The sequence below is a fragment of the Triturus cristatus genome, chromosome 3_2, assembly GCF_964204655.1.
Source record: "Triturus cristatus chromosome 3_2, aTriCri1.1, whole genome shotgun sequence".
NCBI classification, from domain to species: domain Eukaryota; kingdom Metazoa; phylum Chordata; class Amphibia; order Caudata; family Salamandridae; genus Triturus; species Triturus cristatus.
The window spans coordinates 155,573,075-155,594,713 of record NC_140584.1 but is presented as its reverse complement, the minus strand read 5'-3'; the positions used below and the strand labels follow the sequence as shown (position 1 = coordinate 155,594,713).

Genomic DNA, 21,639 nt, shown 5'->3' with positions numbered 1-21,639 from the left:
GATCACATGCTAAATCTAAGCAACATCCACATAATTCTAAAACTGAAAAAACCTTCAGACCTGGCACACAAAGACTCAGCCAGCACCTAAAGGTAACAGGCAAGGATGCCATGAAAAATCTTAAAGCTCAGCTCCTCAAAAATAGGCATCCTCACTTAGATAGAGAGGCAAACATGGCATAAGGAAAATGGCACTACACCAAACACGTCTAATGAAATAATTAACTTTGCTGTGACCATGGACTTTAACCTCTCATTCCAACTTTACATTTACCAAATGACTGAAGTGCCTTTTTCATACAGAAAATCGTACACTGAATCTTCCCTCACCTGGGACCCTGACACAGAGGGCCCGGGCTTCAAGTTGTCTTGTTCTTTCGCGTATTGAACTCTGCATTGGGCTCCTGAGACATTTAATGAACAAGCATCAAATAATTCAGAATTAAATACCAAGACAAGTGCAAAGCCTGAGCCAATATGACCACATCGCTCTTGTCCTCTGAGCACTGGTTGCTGATTATCCCAATATTTCTGCATTGCCCAGTGAGTGATCCATCAATCATGGTTTATTTTTCTACAACCGAAACTCAGGCTCTACTGTCAAAGAAAGAACCTCTGAGTAAGAATGTTTCTTTTCATTATCTTTCCCCTCTTGTATACAACCCCAATTTGGTGAGTACACATATTTGCATGCCTATTTTCTCAATCTTTAGCTGCACATTTCATGCAACATTGCTGGCCCAACTGTTCTCTGCAATACAATAGAAGCACACTTTCAATCCTCACAAACGATAACAATAGATACCGTATTTAACTGACAAATAAATTAACATGCTTTCAACAATGCTTAACAAGCAAACTAGACAATTTTTCCATCACTAGAAGCTGGATATTACATTCTAATATGTGCAGTAATTGGTCTTAAAGCCGATTAGCATGCAGGGCAGTGAAGTGAAAGTAAAACAAGCCGATGGGCTTGTTTTACTTTCAGTGCATCAGTGCTTGAGGGGCATATGTCAGCCCTGAGCACTGATTACTTTGGGAAAGTTATCATAGTAAAGGGGAGAATTTTCCCTTTACAATGATATCTCTGTCCAGCGGATCACTGCTTGGGGATCGCCACAGGAGAGCAATCCCAAGCAGGCATTCACCCACTGGGCATCAGGCAGTAGCGGAGGAGAGTCACTCCACTGCTTTGTCGCAGTGCGAGAAGCAAAAACATAAAATGGTAATAACTTTCAGTTATTACCATTTTATGTTTCCTTTGCAGGGGGCAGGTGGGCGGGGCTGTTCTACTCTAGGAGCAGGGCAGGGAAGGAGTGGTTTGTCCACTCCTAAGTGCGCAATGACTGTTTGATCGGCCCTCTTGGACTGCCCAAATCAGTAATGCGTACTTTCCCCTTCTCGATGCAGGCTACATTACAGCCTGCATGGAGAACATGCCTACCCCTCCAGCCCGTGGCTGAGCACCTTATCACAACGCTCAGATGAATCACAATGCTGTATTGCGATTGGCTTGTGGGGGGTGCCTGGCTGCTTGCTTCCTGTTCCTGGAGCGGAGACAGGAGAGCAGAAGTAGAAACTCGGGACCTGACGGAAAGGTGAGTTCTTTTTTTCCATGTTTTTTTTTTATTCATCATGCTCCCTCCCGCGCCACCTCCCCCCCACAGGTGAGAGAGGACAGAAAGCATACTAGACACCATCCTAATTTCCACCCCACCTATTGGCAAAGAAAGATTAATCGGAAGATCATTGCCTCTGTGGTAACTGACTCTAATTTTGTCATCTAATCGTAAAGGTCTCAGTACGGTTAGAGGAGTAATATGAGAGTAGATTAAGAAAGGAGAAAAAAAATATAAGTATATCATTTTGTAAGTACACTTCTGCTGGATCAAATCTGGTAGCAGACCTATGGTTTTGCCAAGAGAAGTGAGATTTTAGGGTTCCTAAAATAGTCCTTAGTTCAGTCTCAAAGAGTCAACAGTTTTTCGTTCGGCAAGAAGAAGGATTGGCAAAATACAGATGGAGTATCATTCTGGATTGAGTCATTGTGTAGCAGCAAAGGAGTGTGAGTATCAATAGGGATGCGTATTGCGATTTGCTTTGCTTAAGATTGCGTTTTTTAAAGGGATGTGTGTTGGAGAGTGGAGTGAAGTGGTTAAGGTCCACATGGTTAAAGTCCATGTATGAGTGTGGTGCTTTGTTGCAAATTCGAAGTTGTATATGGTCACCGATCTCAAGATATTTACCTATAGGTTGTCTCAGTGTAGAAGACACTGAGAAAGTTGTCTGTTGGTTTATGGTGTTGACGGTTACATCTTAAATATAGGGGTGGGGGCTGTCCACCATGAACATGGCCATGATCCCACCCCAAAAACAATGCAGACAGTCTTGGGGGGGCCCATTGGGGATGGGCGCGTGATCCCTCCCCTCTCCGGGCCGATTGGACTTTCTGCTTCCCAGGGGGTGGATAGAGGGATCCACCTCTACCACCCCCCCACTTCATAGGGGAAGTAAGCCCACTGGACACCAGTGATTTAAAAATGGTGCCAAAACAGGCAAAATGTTGGGGCGGCCTACCCAGGCATCAAGCCATACCCCTGCCCCAGCAGGGGCAACAGTGTCTTTCTGGCCCTCTGGAAGTAGATAGGAGGCTTGTCCCAATTGAGGAGGTTGCCCCAAACCTTACCCCTGGGGGATAGAAAGCCCACTGGAAACCAGTGATTTTTCATTTGAGGCAATAGAAAAGGGGTGCCGGCATTGCACTCTAGCATTAGCCATACCCATACCCCAAAAGGAACAAACCAGTCTTTATGTCCTCCCTAGGGGGAAGTTAGGTGGTTTTCCCCCAATTTGTCAGGGGGGAGAGAAAGTCCACTAAACACCAGAGATTTCAAAATGGTGCTATAGCAAACAAAAGACAGCTTACTCTGGCATTGAGCCATACCCCTGCCTTAGTAAGGGGAATAGTGGCTTTCTGCGCCCTCTGGGGCGGATAGGAGACTTGTCCCAACTGGGGATATTGTCCACATCTGCCCCCTGTCTGGGGTAGAAACCCCACTAGACACCATGGATTTTGTATTTTGGGTAAAGGAAAGGGGTGTTGGCCTTGCACTCTGGCATTGGCAATACACTTACCCCAAAAACGACAAACCAGTTTTCAACCCCCCAAGCCCCATGGTAAACAGATGGCTTGACCCAAAATTGCCCTGGTGGAGGGAAAGAAAGCCCACTAGACACCAGGGATTTACAAAAGGCACCAAAACAAACAAAAGGATTAGGCAAACTATCCTGGCATTGAGCCATACCACTGCACCCCTGCAGGCAGATAGGAAGCTTGTCCTAATTAGGGATATTACTCCAAATCTGCCCCCTTGGTGATAGAAAGTGCACTAAAAACCAATGATGTTGCATTTCTGGCAAAAGAAAGGGGTGCAGGTGTCACACTCTGACATTAGGCCACACTTCCACCCCAAAGCGAGAAACTCATATTTTGGCCTCTCCGGAGGGCAGAGAGAAAATTTGCTTCAGGGCGGGACACAATGCCCACTGGATGACAGGACTATTTTTTTTAAATAAAATAATGGGATGGGTCTGGCTCATCCTGACATTAGGCCCCGCCCTAACCCCTAAAGCCTAAACAGGTTTACTGTTCCCCTGCGCAATGAAACTTCACATCCAAATGGCAAGCCAGAAGACATTTGATTATTTTGGGTGCTGTTTTTACATATGGGCCAGGAGATTGGCACTAAATACCAATATCGTTCCACTTGCCTTTTGAATGGCTGCACTTTTTCGGCTTCAATAGGCCGCCACCTGGAGAAAATTACAAGGCCCGGACATTCCGCAAAACTAGACATCAAGGGGTGTCAATGGTGGTATACCTTGCATGGATCCCATGACGTTTTCTTATCCACAATGCTCTACCTACCTAAACTCTGCCTAAATCACCCATTTTACTTGCATTCCTATGATGTAAACACCTGGAGTACACAGGTATCCACAAAATTCCTGCACTTGTTCCAATAAAAACACTACTCTTCTTTAAGGGGTACCCCTAGCATCAACAACAGGAAAGGCCCCAAAACGAAATGTGCAAAAATCATCATTTCTGATCAGAAAACCTAATAGATTCGGCAATAGGGGTAACTGCCTTAACTGGGCCTGGGTTTGGCCCCCACAGAGGGAAACCTACCAAACCCACACATTTCTGAAAACTACACATCCAGTGTGGTGTGCTTGATGTAGATCCCATAATGTTTTCATACCCACAAAGCCTTGCAAACCTCAAATTTTGCCCAAAATCACAAATTGTCCTTGTATTTCAGTGATGTGATCTTACGGAATCCACAGGGATCCACACAATTCCTGCCAACCAGCATTCCTCCACAATAGAACTCTCATTGACCGTTCCTGTTGCAGATACTGGGCCCAGCCACACAAGTGGGTGAAGCGTTTTATCAGGACACATGGAGGAATGCTGAGTGGTAGAGATATGTGGATTCCTTCTGATCCTGGAAGTTTCCATCAAAGAAATGCAACGAAAATGCGTGATTTTAGCCACAGTTTGCGGTTTGAAGGGCATTGTGAGTAACAAACCCTTGAGAGATTCATGTAAGGCACACTACCCTGGAATCCCCTGATGGTCTACTTTTCATATATGTCTGTGTCTGGGAGGTGTCTGGGGATGGCGGGCCAGTGATACAGTGAAATTTTTAAGATTATAATACACAACACATTTATAGGTAGAGAACACGTCAACATTTAAAATATACTTTGCACATAATAGATACAGTGATACATGAAATAGTGACAACTGTAGTAAAAGCACCGTAAAAGTGGGCTTAAAATGTGAGATGAAGAAAACATATGTAGAGTAATATTAATAAATATAAACGAAATTGCACTAATAACACTTATGTGTATTAATGGAGTTTATGCTAAATTAAGTGGCCTAGTGTTTTGATGCTTTTGCTATTATGCACTAGTTAGAGAAAAAACTGTGCAAAAATGTGTGAGCATTTAAGTATAAAACTTGATATTTTACAGAATGATATTAGAGATAATATAGTTCATGAAAACCTTCAAACGATGTTTGAAAACTGTTTTTTGACAGAATATGCATTTATGTGAAGAACATGAAAAATTGGTAGTAGTAGGATATTTCTAACGTTAGCTATTTTTGTGTCAAAATGTATGTGAAGTTTATACATTTCTATGTGATTTGACTTAAATTCATAATATTTGAGGTAGAGTCGAGAAGCGTATTTCATGTAACAGTGCAATACTAAGTTAAAGGGCTTGCTTTTTCTCTGGTGTTGTTCGTTCCCCAGATTTAAAACAATGGATCGTTCTTTGCAAGAGTAATGTAATTTGTTTTGTGCTGTACACTTCTATCCTCTGACATATTTTAATTTAGTTCTCAAATGTTCACAGTGAAATCAATGGTAAAACAATAGCCCCTGCAGTCCCTGAGATGTGCGGGAGCCCGAGCTCCAGTGAGCCCCCTCCAGCACGCTGCACAGGAGATGGAGAGAGCTCCTGACTGAGTCCGGAGCATGGGGGGGGGCCTCTATGTACATTACAGGGGGCCCTCTGAAGTTTAGTTAACCCAATGTGTGAAATATTCCTGTGGTAATAGAATTTTAGCTATGACCAAAAACTGCAAATTCCTATTTTCTTTTTAGCAACTTTAGGCCTGTGTGGATTCACAAAGTATCGTTTCTCATGTCAATCTTGGGAAACCAACTCAATGTTTCAATCATTTTAGGTGACATGATGCGACCCTAGCCATGTGATGGTCTTTTGATGGTGGTGTGATGTTACGCCACTAGGACTTTACCAAAGACCTTATAAAAGAAGAAACTCAAAGGAGGGGCAATGCAACACCACTGCCCACTTATTTTCTCATCTCTCTTTCAAAACACACAGTACCGACAATTTTTTTCTGATGGTTTTCAAAGCATTGTGGAATTGGATGCTATTTGATTTTTGAACTTTTGCTAACTTTGGACTGCCTGGTCTATGCTACAGTTGGTGGCATAGGGACTGAGCCTGTATAAGTAATTTATTTTTAGTCTGGTCATGCTAATGGACTCGCTGTTAATGGGCACTGGCTGAATCTTTTCATCCCTTTAGAATCTGAGCTGTTAGTCTACAACTATCCTTCTGACTATTTGGTGGTTGGACTCTGTAACTCTGTGGCTATCTCTGACTTGCATGCCTGCTTAAATGCTTGGCTTTTAGGTAAAACTGATAAATGCCTAAATGAACTTCTTAAGCAATTGCTGATTATGATGAATTTTGCATCTCTAATACAATGATAAATTTGATTAAAATTTGTTTGAGCCCATTGTTGAGTCTTGTTGATTCGTCATTTGATTGTGATTAATGGTTTCATTGTATTGTAGAAAGAATTAGCAAGCCCTAACTGAACATCAGGTGCTGCTTCTCTTATTCTGTGTAGCGACTGCAGAGTTATTGGTTTGTATGATCCTTACTCATCTCAACTTCTTTAGGAGGTTGGGACTTCCTGTTGCTATTCTTTATATCTACAGTATGGTCTTATGAGTGGTCCATCTATATCCGGTTTCTAACCCATGAGCTGACTTTCAATTAATATTCCTCATTTGACAGCTAACAGACAGTTTTAGACATCCTAATTTCCACCCCTCGTATCGGTGGAGAAAGATTTATCAGAGGATCATTGCCTCTGTGTTAAATGATTTTGGATTGGGCGTCTAATCTTAAAGCATCCACTACGGTTAGAGAGTAAAATGAGAGTAAATTAAAGAAAGGGGAAAGAAATATAAGTAATGTTGTGGGGGGGGGCAGAGCTTGCCTGGGCCCAAGATGGCCGGGTAAAGCGAGAGCTCCGCTTTGCCGTTATAAAATCCAACATTAATCCTACATCTACGGTGAATAAACTGACCTGAATCGCCACCATGAAGTAGAGGAACGGACACTCTACTGAACAAACTGCTTGCCGGCCCCAGCGGTGGAGGGAAAGTGTGACGATCAAGTGCTGCGGAGGAAGCCCGGGCCCGGTCTGTCGGCATGTAGGCGACCCAGGAGCATTCGTAGATCCCAGCATTGGAGGACTATGTGCCGTGGCCCCTTGAGGGTCACTGCTGTGAAGACCGCCAAAGCGAGAGCTGTGGGCCCAGCCTGCCGACACCTGAGACAGAGCGGCAGTGGAGAGCTATGCGGAAGACCCCGACCTGAGTACTGGATGAGTCGGAAGCCCTACGGTAAGCGGAGTGACCAGATCCCGCCAGTGGCACGCAAGGGGTGACCGGTGGCTATCGGCCTCTTATAGAATCCAGGACACAGAGAGCTGTGTAACGAGAACGGAGCGCACCTGAGCCGACTGCCCCGGTGGGCCCTGAGGGGCTTGTGGATATACTGAGGCGGGCGCAGGTCTCACGGCGGGCTCAGATGGAGGCGAGGCACTCCCAATTCACCCTGAGCAGGTGAAGTGGAAAGAAAGGCGGGCAGGACCGGACTGATCGAGTCCTGACATTTGCCCAAGCTAAAACCGCTGGGATGAGTGCAGGAGCGGCTGCAGACAGAGCGGAAGATCTGCGCAGCAATTGGGCAGTGTGTGGAGAGTGCAGCCAGAGTCCCTGGTGGCGAGCAATGTGCAGTGACTGAAGGGCACTAGCCGGATGTAGCGGAGTTGCGGCAGGGCAGAGAACGGAGCAGTGACATCTGGCCAGCTGGCCTGTAAGGTACCATTAATAACTGCATCACTACAGGCAACCCGCCCTAGCCGGTTAGAGGAGAAGCACTGTGGACGCCCCACTTGCCCTCAGATGATAGCACAACCGTAACCTGAATAAGTGCTAGCACACCAGAGGCGCTCAGATGAGAAATAAGGAGCACAACTGCAACATGCCGGATTGCCTATCCTGCTCTGCACGGAGGGGATAGCTAATACTACCAGCCTACCAAACTTCACCGTATAGCGAAAGAACGTGGGAAGTCAGAGATACACAGAGCAAGGTGGCTCCCGTAGACTGCCTGAGCACCTTTTGGGTCCAAGTGCTGTAACCCTGAGAAGTGAGAACACTGCGCTGGTGGACAATAAGCGTAGCAAGCGTATAGACAAACACGCTGCTAGAAGCGCAACGAAGAGGAGATCATGGGCAAAGTGGACAAAACCCAGCCTAAAATCAACTTTGATCATCGAAGACAAAGGCAGAAGGAATCGGAGTCTGAAAGGGCAGCGACTGCGCAAGCAGAAATGGTGTACCAAGTGGAAGAAGAGGATATACGCACAATGACAGCAGCCATCCAGAAGAGCGCGGCAACCATTGACGGCAAAATATACTCCTTAGCGTACCGGATGGATCGAATGATGGAACGTCTAGACAAGCAAGCAGAGCGGATCGACATGACGGAGAGGAATGTGGCAGAAGTAGAAGAAGCCCAGACAGAGATGGACTCGGAGCAAGGACAGATGAGGAAGCTACTGCCAAGGCAGAAGATTTGAAGGCACAGTCGCGAAGATGCAACACACGAATTGTAGGCCTTCCGGAATCAACTAGCATGGGTAACATGGAAATGTATGTGGAAGAACTGCTGTGTCCCTGCTCGGGCGGGAGTCCTTTCCCCAATGTTTGTGCTGGAGCGTGCCCATCTATCGTGCGGCCCAAGACTACCACCTGGAGCCCCACCACGACCTATAATAGCCAGATTGTTGAACTATAGTGACTGTGATGCGGCATTGAGAGGCGCGAGGGAGAAAAGAAACCTCGAGCATGAGGGCTCCACAGTCTCTTTATTTCCCGATTTCACTCTTCGGGTGCAAGAAGCGAGAAAACAGTTTGCACTTTTGAAAAAAACAATTAAGAGAACATAATCTTGACTATGCAATGCTTTACCCAGCACCCTTCAGAGTGAACTGGCAAGGAAAATTCCAATATTTTTACGGATCCCAAGCTGCTTCAGAAAGCCCTCCAAGAATGGTCCAAGCACAACGGAAAGACTCAGATGACTGCGAAGGCGCCCACTGAGGGAGCCTGGAAGAGCAAGATTGAGCGGCTCGCAGAAATTAGACTCTCCTAAGGTTTGAGACTGAACTCTGGGTGTACTCGCACATGACTCTAAATGACAGATGCGGGGGATAATATGGGATCCGGCAAAATAGCACATTCAGGTCCTGATTGAACATAAAAAAGGGAGGGCTGGAACTTTGGAGGGAGACACTTTTGGTAGCACGGCCCTAATTCCTCTAGAGTGAAGCACTATAAGGCTAGATAACAGATAAGAAGCCCAGATGTAAGTAGTGCACGAGATGGCATATAGCGGACGAATGGTCTATTAGAGATTGGTCAAGGGGGAGCAAGCAACATCTGCCCACGAGTTTGACATACAACACGGCGGAACGCTGGGACGGTTTCTATAAGGACATTGTAACAGGGGATTCGCATAATGTATTTTTTGAGAAGGGTGCGGGAATCCAACTGTGCAAAGTTGGGGCACGAACAGCGTGGGGAGGGGTTTCACAGTTTCAATTTATTGTTAGACTTTATTGAGAGAAGGTTTCAAATACGCATGCATAATACTTTAGACATCAAAGGAGATCATGATGCCGATATGCTTCTGACACATTGCACTAGATTGATGATGTATATCAACCACAATGCAGACCCACCCTGGTAGTGTGAACATGCTGATATGGAATGTCTGTGGCCTTAACAATCACCGGAAGTTGCGGAAAGTATTTAATTATCTTACTCGACAGGCGATAGATATCGCGCTCCTACAGGAGACGCATCTGCCCACCAACAGGAATACATGATCGAGAAGGTGTCTAGGGGGCAATCTAAATGCGTCGGGATTCACGTCACACGCTAGAGGAGTTAACACATGGGTGAGCCCAAAATCGGGGATGACTCTGGAGGCACTGGAAACAGACACAGAGGGATGATTTGTTGTTTCCCGTTGTCGTGGGAAAGGGCTGGACGTTATCATAGTGAATATATATGGGCCCAATTATGACAACCCTCGGATCTACCTTGACCTGGTTGAGAAAATGAGCAGCTATGACACTTTGGGGAGGAGAATTTAAGTGTGTGCTGGACCCAGCCCTCGATAGATCGGGGGCCTGATACGACGCTCCTCAGCTGCCCCCAAGGCCATCCTTAGATGCTACAGTACACCTAGATTTATTTTTGTGTGGAGGGTGAGATCGCAGACACAGGGGGGATACACCCATTACTCAGCATATCATGATCTACACACTAGAATAGATTACCGGTTCTCTTCGAGACCACTATATAGTCAGATCCGCACCTGTAAAATACACCCATGTACTTATTCAGATCACTCTCCGATACAGATAGTTGTCGACTGTCCACTGAAGACGGTTCCCCCTTCCACCTGGAGGTTCCCACCTTATTCGCTGCTAGACCTGGTCTTTAAGGCAGAGATAGCAGAAGCCATAGATAGTTTCCTCGCCATAAACATAAGCTAGGTAGACAAATTTGCAACACTATGGGATACATTTAAGGTGTATATTCGAGGAATCGCAATGGCTAAGCACTCAGGGATCCTTCCGGCACTTAGAAAGCGGCTAGTTGATTTGGAAGATAGACTGAACGCCCTAGAGACTGATTTAGCGGCTGGAACGCAAAGCGGAGCCAAAGAGGAACTTAAGCTGGTGCTACAGGAGTTTCATGACACGGCAGACACCGAAGTTAAGCATTTAGGGAAATATGTCACAGACCGTATTTATGGTGAGGGAGAAAGACCGGGCTCAGTACTAGCCTCACTAATGAAGTCCAGAAGAGAAAAGACAGTTGTGATGGAAATAAATACGGAATATGGGGAGACGCTCACTGAACTGACTGAGATAGCCAATAGATTCCGACAATATTACTCAACGTTATACAGTACCAAGGTAGTAGCGAGAGATGCAGAAATCCTGGACTATCAGGAGCACATTAAAATACCGTGGCTGACGGACGAGTACAGAGAATATCTAATAAAGTCACTAGATGCCGACGAGGTTAGAACGGCACTGGCTAGTATAAAGGCAGGGAGTGCCCGGGGGTCGATGGCATGACGGAATCATTTTACAAAGAATTCTCGGACTTACTGATACCACTTCTAATAACCCTATTTGAGGAAATGAGCGAAGATGGATGAATGCCCCCCTCGATGAGGGAAGCACTGATAGTGACCATACTAAAACCAGACAAACCCTCAGACGAATGCTCCTCCTACCGCCCACTTTCCTTATTAAACGTGGACACTAAAATATATGCCAACATTCTAGCAAATCATCTGGCTCCCTTGATTCCGATCCTGGTAACGCCAGAGCAAGCAGGCTTCGTCCCAGGGCGTAACTTGACATATAATCTGAGAAAAGTATTTGGAGCTATACAACATACTAGGCAGGAAAGAAAAGCAGTTACGGTCTTTTTAGATATGGAAAAGCCTTCGCCTTAGTGGAATGGGTGTTTATGAAACATGTCTTATTGCGGATGGGTCTAGCCGAAATGTTTTTATGGATGATAGGAGTTTTATATAACTCCCCTACAGCGAGAATGAGACTTGTGGACTAGGTTACTGCCCCCATTATGATAACTAGAGGCACAAGCTAGGGATGCCCACTCTTGCCGCTGTTATATGCGCTAGTACCAGAACCACTTGCCTGCGCTCTCCGTGAATACCATAGCCAGAAGGGCATTCGCTTTCGAAGATACAATCTAACCATATCTACGTATGCTGATGATACTTTACTGTATATACGGGACCCGGAGAAGAACTTGGCGTCAGTGCTGCGAGAGGTGCTCAAATATGGGGAGCTGTCAGGAATCAAGGTTAACTGGCCTAAATCTATTATATTCCCGCTTACCCCAGCGGCACAGCCCTTTGATCCTGAATACCTCTTACAATGGACAACCGAAACAGTAAGGTTCTTGGGAGTAAAGATACACACGGATTCAGAAGTGGTCTTCCAAGAAAATTATGGGAGGGCTGTAAGTAAGCTAGAAGATGACATTGCCAACTGGAAGCACCTGCCCCTATCCCTAGCAGGGCAAGTATCACTCATGAAGCTGGTCATTCTGCCTAGATTCCTGTTTTTGTTCCCTAATATCCCAATGGTCCTCCCGAAATAATTTTTTTAAATGCTCATATCCTTTTTAGTTGATCTGGCATGTGCTGGGAAACACGCAAGAGTCCTCTGGAGTACACTTACACTACCGTACAATATGGGTGGATTGGGCGCTCCGGACTTAGATCGGTATTACAGGGCGGCACAAAGTTCTCACTCTCACTACTGGATACATGAGACACCTGGACTCCCCCATATGCAGATTGAAAAGATGGTAGCTGCCCCCCTCCCATTGACGACCTTCGTCTCGCAGAACCGGAGTACTAGACTCCGTAAATTCGGTTACACATGCCTGGCAGTATCTACTTAATTTACAGTCGGTGCCATACTTTATTCCCCACTGACACCAATAGCTTGGTTCCACTGGCCACCACTATGCGGCGATAAAGGAGTGACAGACGCTCTGGAGTCTATGAACATCACTACGATAGGGGACATGTTTCAAGATGGCACAGTTAGAGAGTGGTCAGACGTGGAGATGGGTGAGCAGCAGAGCACTCCACTCACGAGATTCCAATACCACAGGATGAGAATGGCTCTGAAAGACATACTAGGGAACGATTTAACAGAGCCGCCTGACTTCACTGCCCTTACATATATCATAAAGTCAGACTCGCCCGTTAAAATGGTTTCCCGGATATATAAGATCACACAGGATTTTAGGAAAAATCAGTACACCAAAGCCAGATTAGAATGGCAAGCAGACTTAGGGGAGACATTGGATGATGATAAATGGAAATACTGCTGTAAAAGCACAAAGAGAATATCGTTAAATGGGAGACACAGACAAATCCATTTAAAATACCTGAACATGGTCTATTACAGTCCAGAACATCTACACAGATATTGGCTTTGGGAATCGGCTGATTGTGATCTCTGTAGTGCGGGCTCAGCAGGGTTCTTACATTTAGCCTGGCTATGTCCAGGAATTGCTTCTTTCTGGAACTGGTATTTAAAGCGCTGGGAGACATTACGTCCATGGAGCTGGCCCCGGACCCTCAGTTAGCGCTGTTAGGTTATTCCAAAAACCTGCCCACAGCACTGAGGCGACTAATGGACATGGGACTACTACTAGCCAGGCGTAGATTAGCTATCTCTTGGGCCCGAAGTCCAGTTCCCACGATGACTTGCTGGTACAGGGACATGTTGGACTGCAGTACGGAGACAGAACTTTACAGTGAATTGCTTCTACCCCGGAACGGCCCAAAAACTGTTGGGGGCTCTATCAAAGCCACATTGCCACACAGACAACAGACATGACTAATTCAAACTTGCCGGGTGCAAGAGCAAATCAGACCCCAGATGAGATACTTAATAACGGAACTGCGGCAGAAAACCCCTGTTAAGAATTTCACACCCAGCGCTGTTAGTAGAAGCCACCGCATGGTACTCATAATCCAATGTTATTATGCAAGAAAACTGTTATTAATCGGTTGTGATGTTTGTATATAGGTGTAGTGTCATTGTGGGACAGACTTGCATCCACAGTGTTAATGATGAGTAGTATCTCTGTACGGGACGAGCTAAATTGATGTAATCTGTGATGTTTTTAAGTACTATGTTTAAAAAGGAACGCATGCAACTTTTGTTATGTATTATTATAAATGACAATAAAAACAATAATTAAAAAAATTAAACAGTATAACATTTTGTAAGTGCACTTCCGCTGGATCACAGCACGGCCCCAAATACTGCAGCTACCCCTTTCGCTGATCTCTCCACAAAGCATTTTAGGTCCTCTTTTGTGTGGTGTTCTCTGTTGTTATAGGGAGATGTGTGAAACCCCTGGGTGGTATGAAATTTATGGATCCCCACAGATTCAGGACTTTTCCTGCACAGAAATGTGAGGGAAATGTGTGTTATTTTGTCAAAGTTTGAAGTTTGTAAAGGCTTATGGGTAAGAAAACCTGGAGAAAGCCAAACAAGTTACCCCACCCTGGATTTCCTTAGTCATCTAGCTTTTTTTAAAGTACAGGTTTGCTTGGTTTCCCTGGGTGCCAGCTGAGCTAGGGCCAAATATCCACAGCTGCCCACATTGCAAAAAGGAATCAGTTTTCAGTGGAAAAATGTGAAGTGTCTATGTTGTGTTTTGGGCCCTCTCCTGGCGGGGACCCTCGGCCTACACACACAAATGAGTACCATTGTTATCAGGAGACTTGGGAAAATGCTTGGATATAGGGAATTTGTGGCTACCCATAGATTCCAGATGTTTTCATCACAGAAAAGTGAGGATAATGTGTAGTTCTAGACAAACTTTGAGGTTTGGAAGGGTTGCTGGGTACAAAAACCTCAGATGAGTCATGTAAGTCACCCCATCCTAGATTTGTTCAGGTTTCCTAAATTTCCCTATGTGCTAGCTGAGCTAGGGACCAAAATCCACAGCTACCTACATTACATAGAAATGGTCAGTTTTCAGTCCAAAATGTGATGTGTCCATGTTGCGTTTTGGGCCCTTTCCTGTTGTGGGCACTAGGCCTACCCAAACTAGTGAGGTAACCATTTTTATCAGGTGACTTAGGTGAATGCTGAGTGGTAGGACATTTGTGGCTCCCCACAGATTCCAAAACTTTTCTTCACAGAAATATGAGGAAATGTGTGTTTATAGTCAAAGATTGAGGTTTGCAAAGGCTTATGGATAAGGAAAACTGGTAAGAATCATGCAACTCACCCCACTCAGGAATCCCCAAGGAGTCTAGTTTAAAAAAAAATGTACAGGTTTTCATGGTTTCTCAAAGTGCCGACAATCCCACAGTAGTCGGACCCGAAGCCCCTGAGCGTACCGACCTTTCAGAGTGTTTGACTCCATTCCCACAGTCACTTTTTGGTAAGTAAACTTCCTGGAAGGGGCATATCCAGATGGCCACCCTCTTAAGCACCTTTCTTGTAATCATTCACACAGTTTTGGGTGACAACTGACTGCCCAGTGGACACCAGTTCAGTTTGGGCTTTACATTTCAAGGGCCACTGTTTCTTGTCAGGCCATTGCTTTATACATTGCTTATGAGGCATGATTGATAAACTTATTCGTTGAATCTCTCACATGTCTAAAATACTACATGGACGGTTTATGTCTAGTCCACTGGGCACTGAGAGTTATGCATACAGTTTTGATTTACAGGATGGTGGGGCGAACCACGTCTAGACACCTGTATATTCAATACGGAACGATGTTGGCCTACATTAATTTTGAATTTGTCTTTTATCGTATTATTTGTTACTCCCTTTTTGTCCCCCCCTTTTTCTATCCCCATTCTCCTCTAGGTCCCTACTCAGGGAAACCCACTCACAGTTGGTGTAATTTGGTGAGGGTATGGTTATTTATTTTAAGACACCAATTTCTCCTGGGCCTCAGTGAGTAGTTAGTAGGGTTTTTAGGCCCTGAAGAAATGCCATGATCTTAGAGAAATTCAAGGGCATGAAACATGTTGACCGACACCCTTACTTAAATACTTGATGAGATGAATAGATCCTCCTCTTACAAGTATTGTATATTTTTAATGACATAAAACTTGCTAATTAAAGTTGGTCCAGCTGGTTCCCATAGTCATTTTATATTCACAACATCCCCACACTCCATTCACTTTTGAATATACACCTCACAACTCACACACACCCACTTCATCATCGGCCAAGATCACAGTTAAAAGATCTCAGGCATAGAGCCCCCCTGCAGGGCCCGTTGGGCATTGCAGCCCTGGCCCAACAAGAAGCTGCCCGATGATGAAGCCTGACATCCTTCGGGGTGTGTGAGGGCGTTTGCTCCTTGTAGGAGCACTCCCCTTGGTTGGGACCCTACCTCCCGCCCGCTCTCTTGCAGGAACAGAACACCTCTTGCTTTCACAGTTCATACCTTGGGGCATGTGTGCTGGATCTTTTTTGCCCCCGGTCACACCCTGTTTGTTTGTCGCAACCCTTCTGGTCCCCTTACTGGAGCACCAGTACTGCTTTAGTTGACCGCCCAAACACAACAGCTACTCACTTCCTGACACAGATGGTCAGTGGAGTGATGGGGGAGCCATACATAACAAGGCCTGTCCTACCTGCCCCAAATGTACAAAAAATACAACATTACCACCTACCACCCACCTCCACCACTCTCTGCAGCATCAAATTAACACCCCCACCCATCCTGAAGTTGTGCTTTGAGCCTGGGCTGCTCGAACAGGCTCTCAGAGAACCCTGCCAGAGCAGACTGGAATTCCTTTATGACATCGCAACAGAAGTTAACAAGTTCTGTTGCCCACTGCTGCCACATCATGGCAGGGAATTTCTGGTTTTGAAACAGTTTTTCATGCTAATGGCTCTCTGTGAGAGCCCTACATAATGAAATAATTACCTTTGAGTTATGTAATCGAGTTACCTGATATTATTGAACTTTGCCAGTTGGTGATATAGCACTACACAACAACCCAGATATTATTATTACTTTATTTATAGAGGGATAACAGGGATGTTTTGCCACCAGGTTTCCTGAGTGACATCAGATGGACAGCGAAGCTCAAGTTGTCTATGATGTCACTCAGAATCCCATGTTGAAAAACACCCCCTTTATTCACTTTTTTCCCATCTATAAATTAATTATTTAAGCCCCCTCCCCAAATCATCTGGCCCTGCTGTGAACTGCTACACAAGGGCAGAGGAGTATTGTAAAAACAACAATCTCGAGCCGCCACCCATCCAACCCATCACCCCCTGTACCATCCAACCCTCTAGCTCTCCTGAAACTGTGCCCTGTACTCTCCATCTCGCACTGCAGCGGCCTAGAATTCCTTTATGACATAGCAACGGCGAGTAACAACTTCTATTTCCCACTTTCTATGTCATAGCAGTGAACAAGCAGATTTACAGTCAGGTGTTCAAGCTAGTGGCTCTCAGTGACAATCATACATAACCATCTTATAATAATATAAGAATATGAAGGTTTTCCACAGGGCCGGCTTTAGCACTGGTAGCGCCCGGTGCGAGAATAATTTTTGGGCGCCCCGAAACCCCATGGCCACCTCCTCGGATTCTCTCACGGCCACCGGGCATATGTGCCCTGCATCTCTCCTATCCTAAGTTATGGCTAAACACAGGGCCCCCACTGAGTTTGGCGCCCCCTCCACAGGTCAGCGCCCAGTGCGGCTGCACCAGTCGCACTGCCCTAAAGCCGGCCCTGGTTTTCTACTCCTGCTAACATCTGTTAACGCAAAATTGAGCGCCTTATTGAAGAGATCACTAATAAAAACAAGCGAACATACTTTTTTTGGGATAGGATTGTAAACTGCCTTAGGTACCAATGCACATTTTGACGTGATACCATTAATATTTACAGGCAAACGCGATATTGTATCAAAAGTAAATTACTATATTAAATCATTCATTCACGGCTACTTCGTGTCATTTTTGAAGAAGAATTTTGAATAAAGAAGTTATACAACGACCTGCTGATCTGTTTCTGAAAATTTGTCTTTTATAAACATATGTATCACTGAGTAGAGTGCCGGATCACTGTTTGTTTATTATTCATCAGCTTATTCTACAATCATTTTCCCGTGACTCTCTGCCATGATTGCGCTGAAACCTCTGTGTGGTCCTGACACTTGAAACAACCACGATCTAGAGCGACAGGAACGATATTGTGTTTTACACTATGGGCAGAAGTTGAATGTGGGATGGGAGCTCCTACCACATAAACACACACTCTGGTCACTGTGGTCCTGCACAGTTTTACATGGATGGTTTGTTTTTGTGAACTATCATAATGGCCCTCGACCCACCTTGTATAGACAGTTTTGTTTTGTTTTTTAATTTATCAGCTTTATTGTCTTACCATAGAGATAGAACTGTGTCTGAGACATCTGAATTCATCAGCAGTAATGGATAAATCACACAAATAGGTGTCCTGATGTTATATGATTTAGTTGGCGGCAATAACTGTCATGTAAATTACCAGAAGTTGATAATAATAATAAAACACCACATGATGTATTTTTTCTTTTTTACTGCTAGTGATATTTCAATAAAATGTTGTGCAACAAACTGACATCGGAATTTACCACAGATAAATTCAAATACCAAATGTCACAGATCTGTGCCTATAACAGAGGCAATATGCTGAGAAATTCAGATCCTACCGACACAAATATACGTCCACAAGTACTAGAACCCTGTGATTACTGAGGACTTGTCAGTTAATTAGTAGTGCAGTGAGTGATTATCTTTGAACAAAATGAGGTGTTTGTGCATAATTTCTTTTTTTATTTCAACGTGTATTATTAATTTTTTATACAAGAAAACATAAGCAATTCTGTTACAGGGTTAGCATAGTGTATACCAATCGCTTTTTAGGTCTCGCCTGACCCAGCGCATGCGCTGGTCTGGCCAGATATTTTGTGAGGGCTCCAAAAAGTGCTACCAGGCCAGCCTAGAGCTACAGTGCATGTGCGCGGGCGCGCGCGTCGCGCTTTACCGCGATTGCTTTCACTTTCGTGGCCGCACGGCCGCTTTGAAGTTTGATCGCGATCACTTTCGCGGCCGCACGGCCGCTTTGATGTTCTCCGTGAGGCTTCAATAGATTGCAGCATTAAAACAAGCATTAGCATAGCCAATAGGTCTCGCTTTTGGGACCTTATAAGTGTTTAGTTATGCAACTGTTGCATGGCTAAACATTTATAAGGTCCTAAAGGCGAGACCTATTGGCTATGCCAATGCTTGTTAGTCATGATTCTTAGTTAGCCCTACATGCCGTTATCAGTGAAGAAGAGAGAAAAGAAGACAGAAAAAGGTAGGAAAGCAAGGGGTGGAAGAAGAGATAGGGTCAGGCACCTGAGAGTTGCATTACTTATTAATTACATCTGCCATACAGTGCAGATGTTGTTACACATGATGGCACACATATAGTGCATACAATTTATAAGAAAAATAACTCGCCTGCGCTTGAAATCCTTGCTTCAGTTGACAGAGATTGGGGAACCTCTCCAGGGTCCGCAAGCAGAAGACGCTGAAAAGCCACAAAACGGCCAAGGAGAAGACTGAAGACCAAAAGGTGAAAAGAACGCGAGTCAAGGTGCTCTGAACAAAGACAAGAATCCCCTCCATCCTGTGGTGTTGGCAGAGTTCCCAAAAACGAGAGTGATTACCATCAGACGTTCCTTGGCGAGGGTCCCTTTATCTGGATACAGCACCGTTTTCAAGCCTGGAGTAAAAGATAGATGTACATATATTTAGTTGGCGACTTGGCTCTCTTGTGCCCCTGCGTAACTATATTATTTGATAGCAAAAAACACGGAGCATAACACTATGAAGTGTTTCAAGCTAGATAAAGAAAATCAAGATCGGTTTAAAACGTACCGCAGCACAAGAAAAAATCGGGGTGCAGGACAATGTAAGAAGAACCATCTTTAAAAAAAAATGCCTTAAGTTCTTTAAAAATATGTTGTAGCACATCTGGAAATGGAAATAAACATAGACTCCCTTGGAAAATGAAAATACGCATTTTCAAAAATGCATCGCAATCTTGAAGCCAGGAAGCTCATATTAATTCACGTCATTAGGCATTCTTCATAGTGCTGAGTAGAGAGCTTGCAACGACTGACATTTCACGGGGTTCATTCTTTAGGTTCTCACTACTCTTGCGTAAACCAGAGAAGCCTTACTGTGATCTTCGGGTCAGACTGTTGGGGCAACTGGAGCTGGTCATCTCGAGCTCTTGTGTGGCGCCCTCTTACCGTCGACTGGGCCCAGACGAATCCATCTCATTCATGCTTATTCTGTTGTAGAGTTGACTCATGGTAAACGTCACCTCTGACGCAAGGCCCGCCCTCCCTGAACACGTTCCTCAGAGCACGAGCATTCGTAAGAAAATATTTCAACAATGCCATCCTACCTGAAAGGCGGGTTTTATCCGAGCATGTTCACAGGTCAGGGGGCGCTTTGGGTAAAAGGTTAACACGAATGCTAAACAGGCCCTTTTAAAACAAGTTAATGCCGAGTTTAAGGATATGCACAGCCGCGGACGGTAGTAGGAGTAGCTGCAGGGCGGTGACGTGGGGAGGGGCAGGGTGGTGGGTAGTAAACTATGGATTACGGAGGTTTACAGGTAAATTAACATCTAAATTGATAATTTCGTTGCATGCACTGCATCGCATTTGGGGATGCAGTGCGATGCAGTGCACGCAACGAAATTCATTTTATTAATTTATATGTTAACTTACCTGTAAACCTCCATAAGCCATAGTTTACTACCCCCCACCCTGCCCCTCCCCCTCCCCATGTAACCGCCCTGCAGCTACTCCTACTACCGACCGCGGCTGGATATGCATGATAGGTTCGATATTAGTATTTTTAGAATTTAGGGGCATATTATCAAGACAGGCGATAAAATTATCGCCGCTTTAGTGGCAGAAAACTGCCGTTAAAACGGCGATAATGGGCTTGATAATATGCTCTATGGAATTCCAATTGAAGCTCAGGTTAGATGCGAAGGACATCTAACATGGGCTTCAATTGGAATTCCATAGAGCACATTATCAAGCCCATTATCACTGTTTTAGCAGTTTTCTCCCGCTAAAGCGGCGATCATTTTATCGCCTGTTGATGATATGCCCCTTGGGGGCATATTATCAAGGACAGAGTTAAAAAGTATCGCCGCTTCAGCGGCAGAAAACTGCCGCTAAAGCGGCGATAATGACCATGATAATATGCCCTTGTGAATTCATACAGAAACCCAGGTTCCGGTGTGAACATGGGCTTCTATGGGAATTCTCAAGGGCATATTATCAAGCCGATTATCGCCGGTTTAGCGATAATTTTAACGCCGTCCTTGATAATATGCCCCATAGTATTTTAGTATTTTTACAGCTGTCAACGTTTTTTCCTTTTTTTGTTGTTTATAAAGTTAGCACAAACTAAACACAATTTCCCATCCACCAAATAAAAAACATCAGTCAAAATAACTTTCAGTTGTAGATCATTAGTACAGAATGTAATAACGATCTCACTGCTAATTTTGATTTGTATTTGATCAGAGCAATTGCTAATATCGTCAATGGTTGGGCAAAATGACTCATAGCAAACATTACTCAACACATCCACGAGTAAGTTTAAAGCCTCTGAAGTCGATATTTCAAAAGTAGCTTTACCTAATCCACAAACATACTGCTAAGCTTAATAACACTGGACAAAGGTGAAATATGGCCAACATACTAAAAAACAAAACAATGATTAACTGACGGGAAGACATTGCTCAGCTCCTTCTTCCGGTTAAACCGGATGTTGATCCAGGCACAGTTTAAGAAACTGTGAAAAGGTCACTCCTATTGGCAAAAAGCATAATTCCAAACACTTGGCAGTAAAATAGTACTTACTATAAGACAGACCTATGTAAGATAGCATGCAAATGTATGGGATGCTTTACACTTCTAACTGTGGATGGATGATGCTATATTCATGTGCATTGAAAAGTGCAAATAAAAAATTGATTAAAAAAGTTGAAAATTGGCTCCCGTTGACTTTCTTGACTATTCAGGGCAG

The 21,639-nt window shown here is 44.6% G+C and overlaps 1 protein-coding gene across 1 annotated transcript in view; it reads right to left on the bottom strand.

The window, feature by feature from the left end:
* The window catches only part of LOC146856937 (uncharacterized), a 285,286-nt gene extending 265,533 nt beyond the window's left edge, over positions 1 to 19,753 (bottom strand). Inside the window, exons 1-2 of the mRNA XM_085647397.1 lie at positions 19,459 to 19,753; positions 19,248 to 19,303 (exon numbers count right to left, since the gene is read on the bottom strand). Coding sequence (XP_085503523.1) covers positions 19,248 to 19,303; positions 19,459 to 19,603 — 201 coding nt within the window. The 5' untranslated portion in view covers positions 19,604 to 19,753. The remainder of the gene's footprint in view (positions 1 to 19,247; positions 19,304 to 19,458) is intronic.
* Positions 19,754 to 21,639: the final 1,886 nt, after the last annotated feature.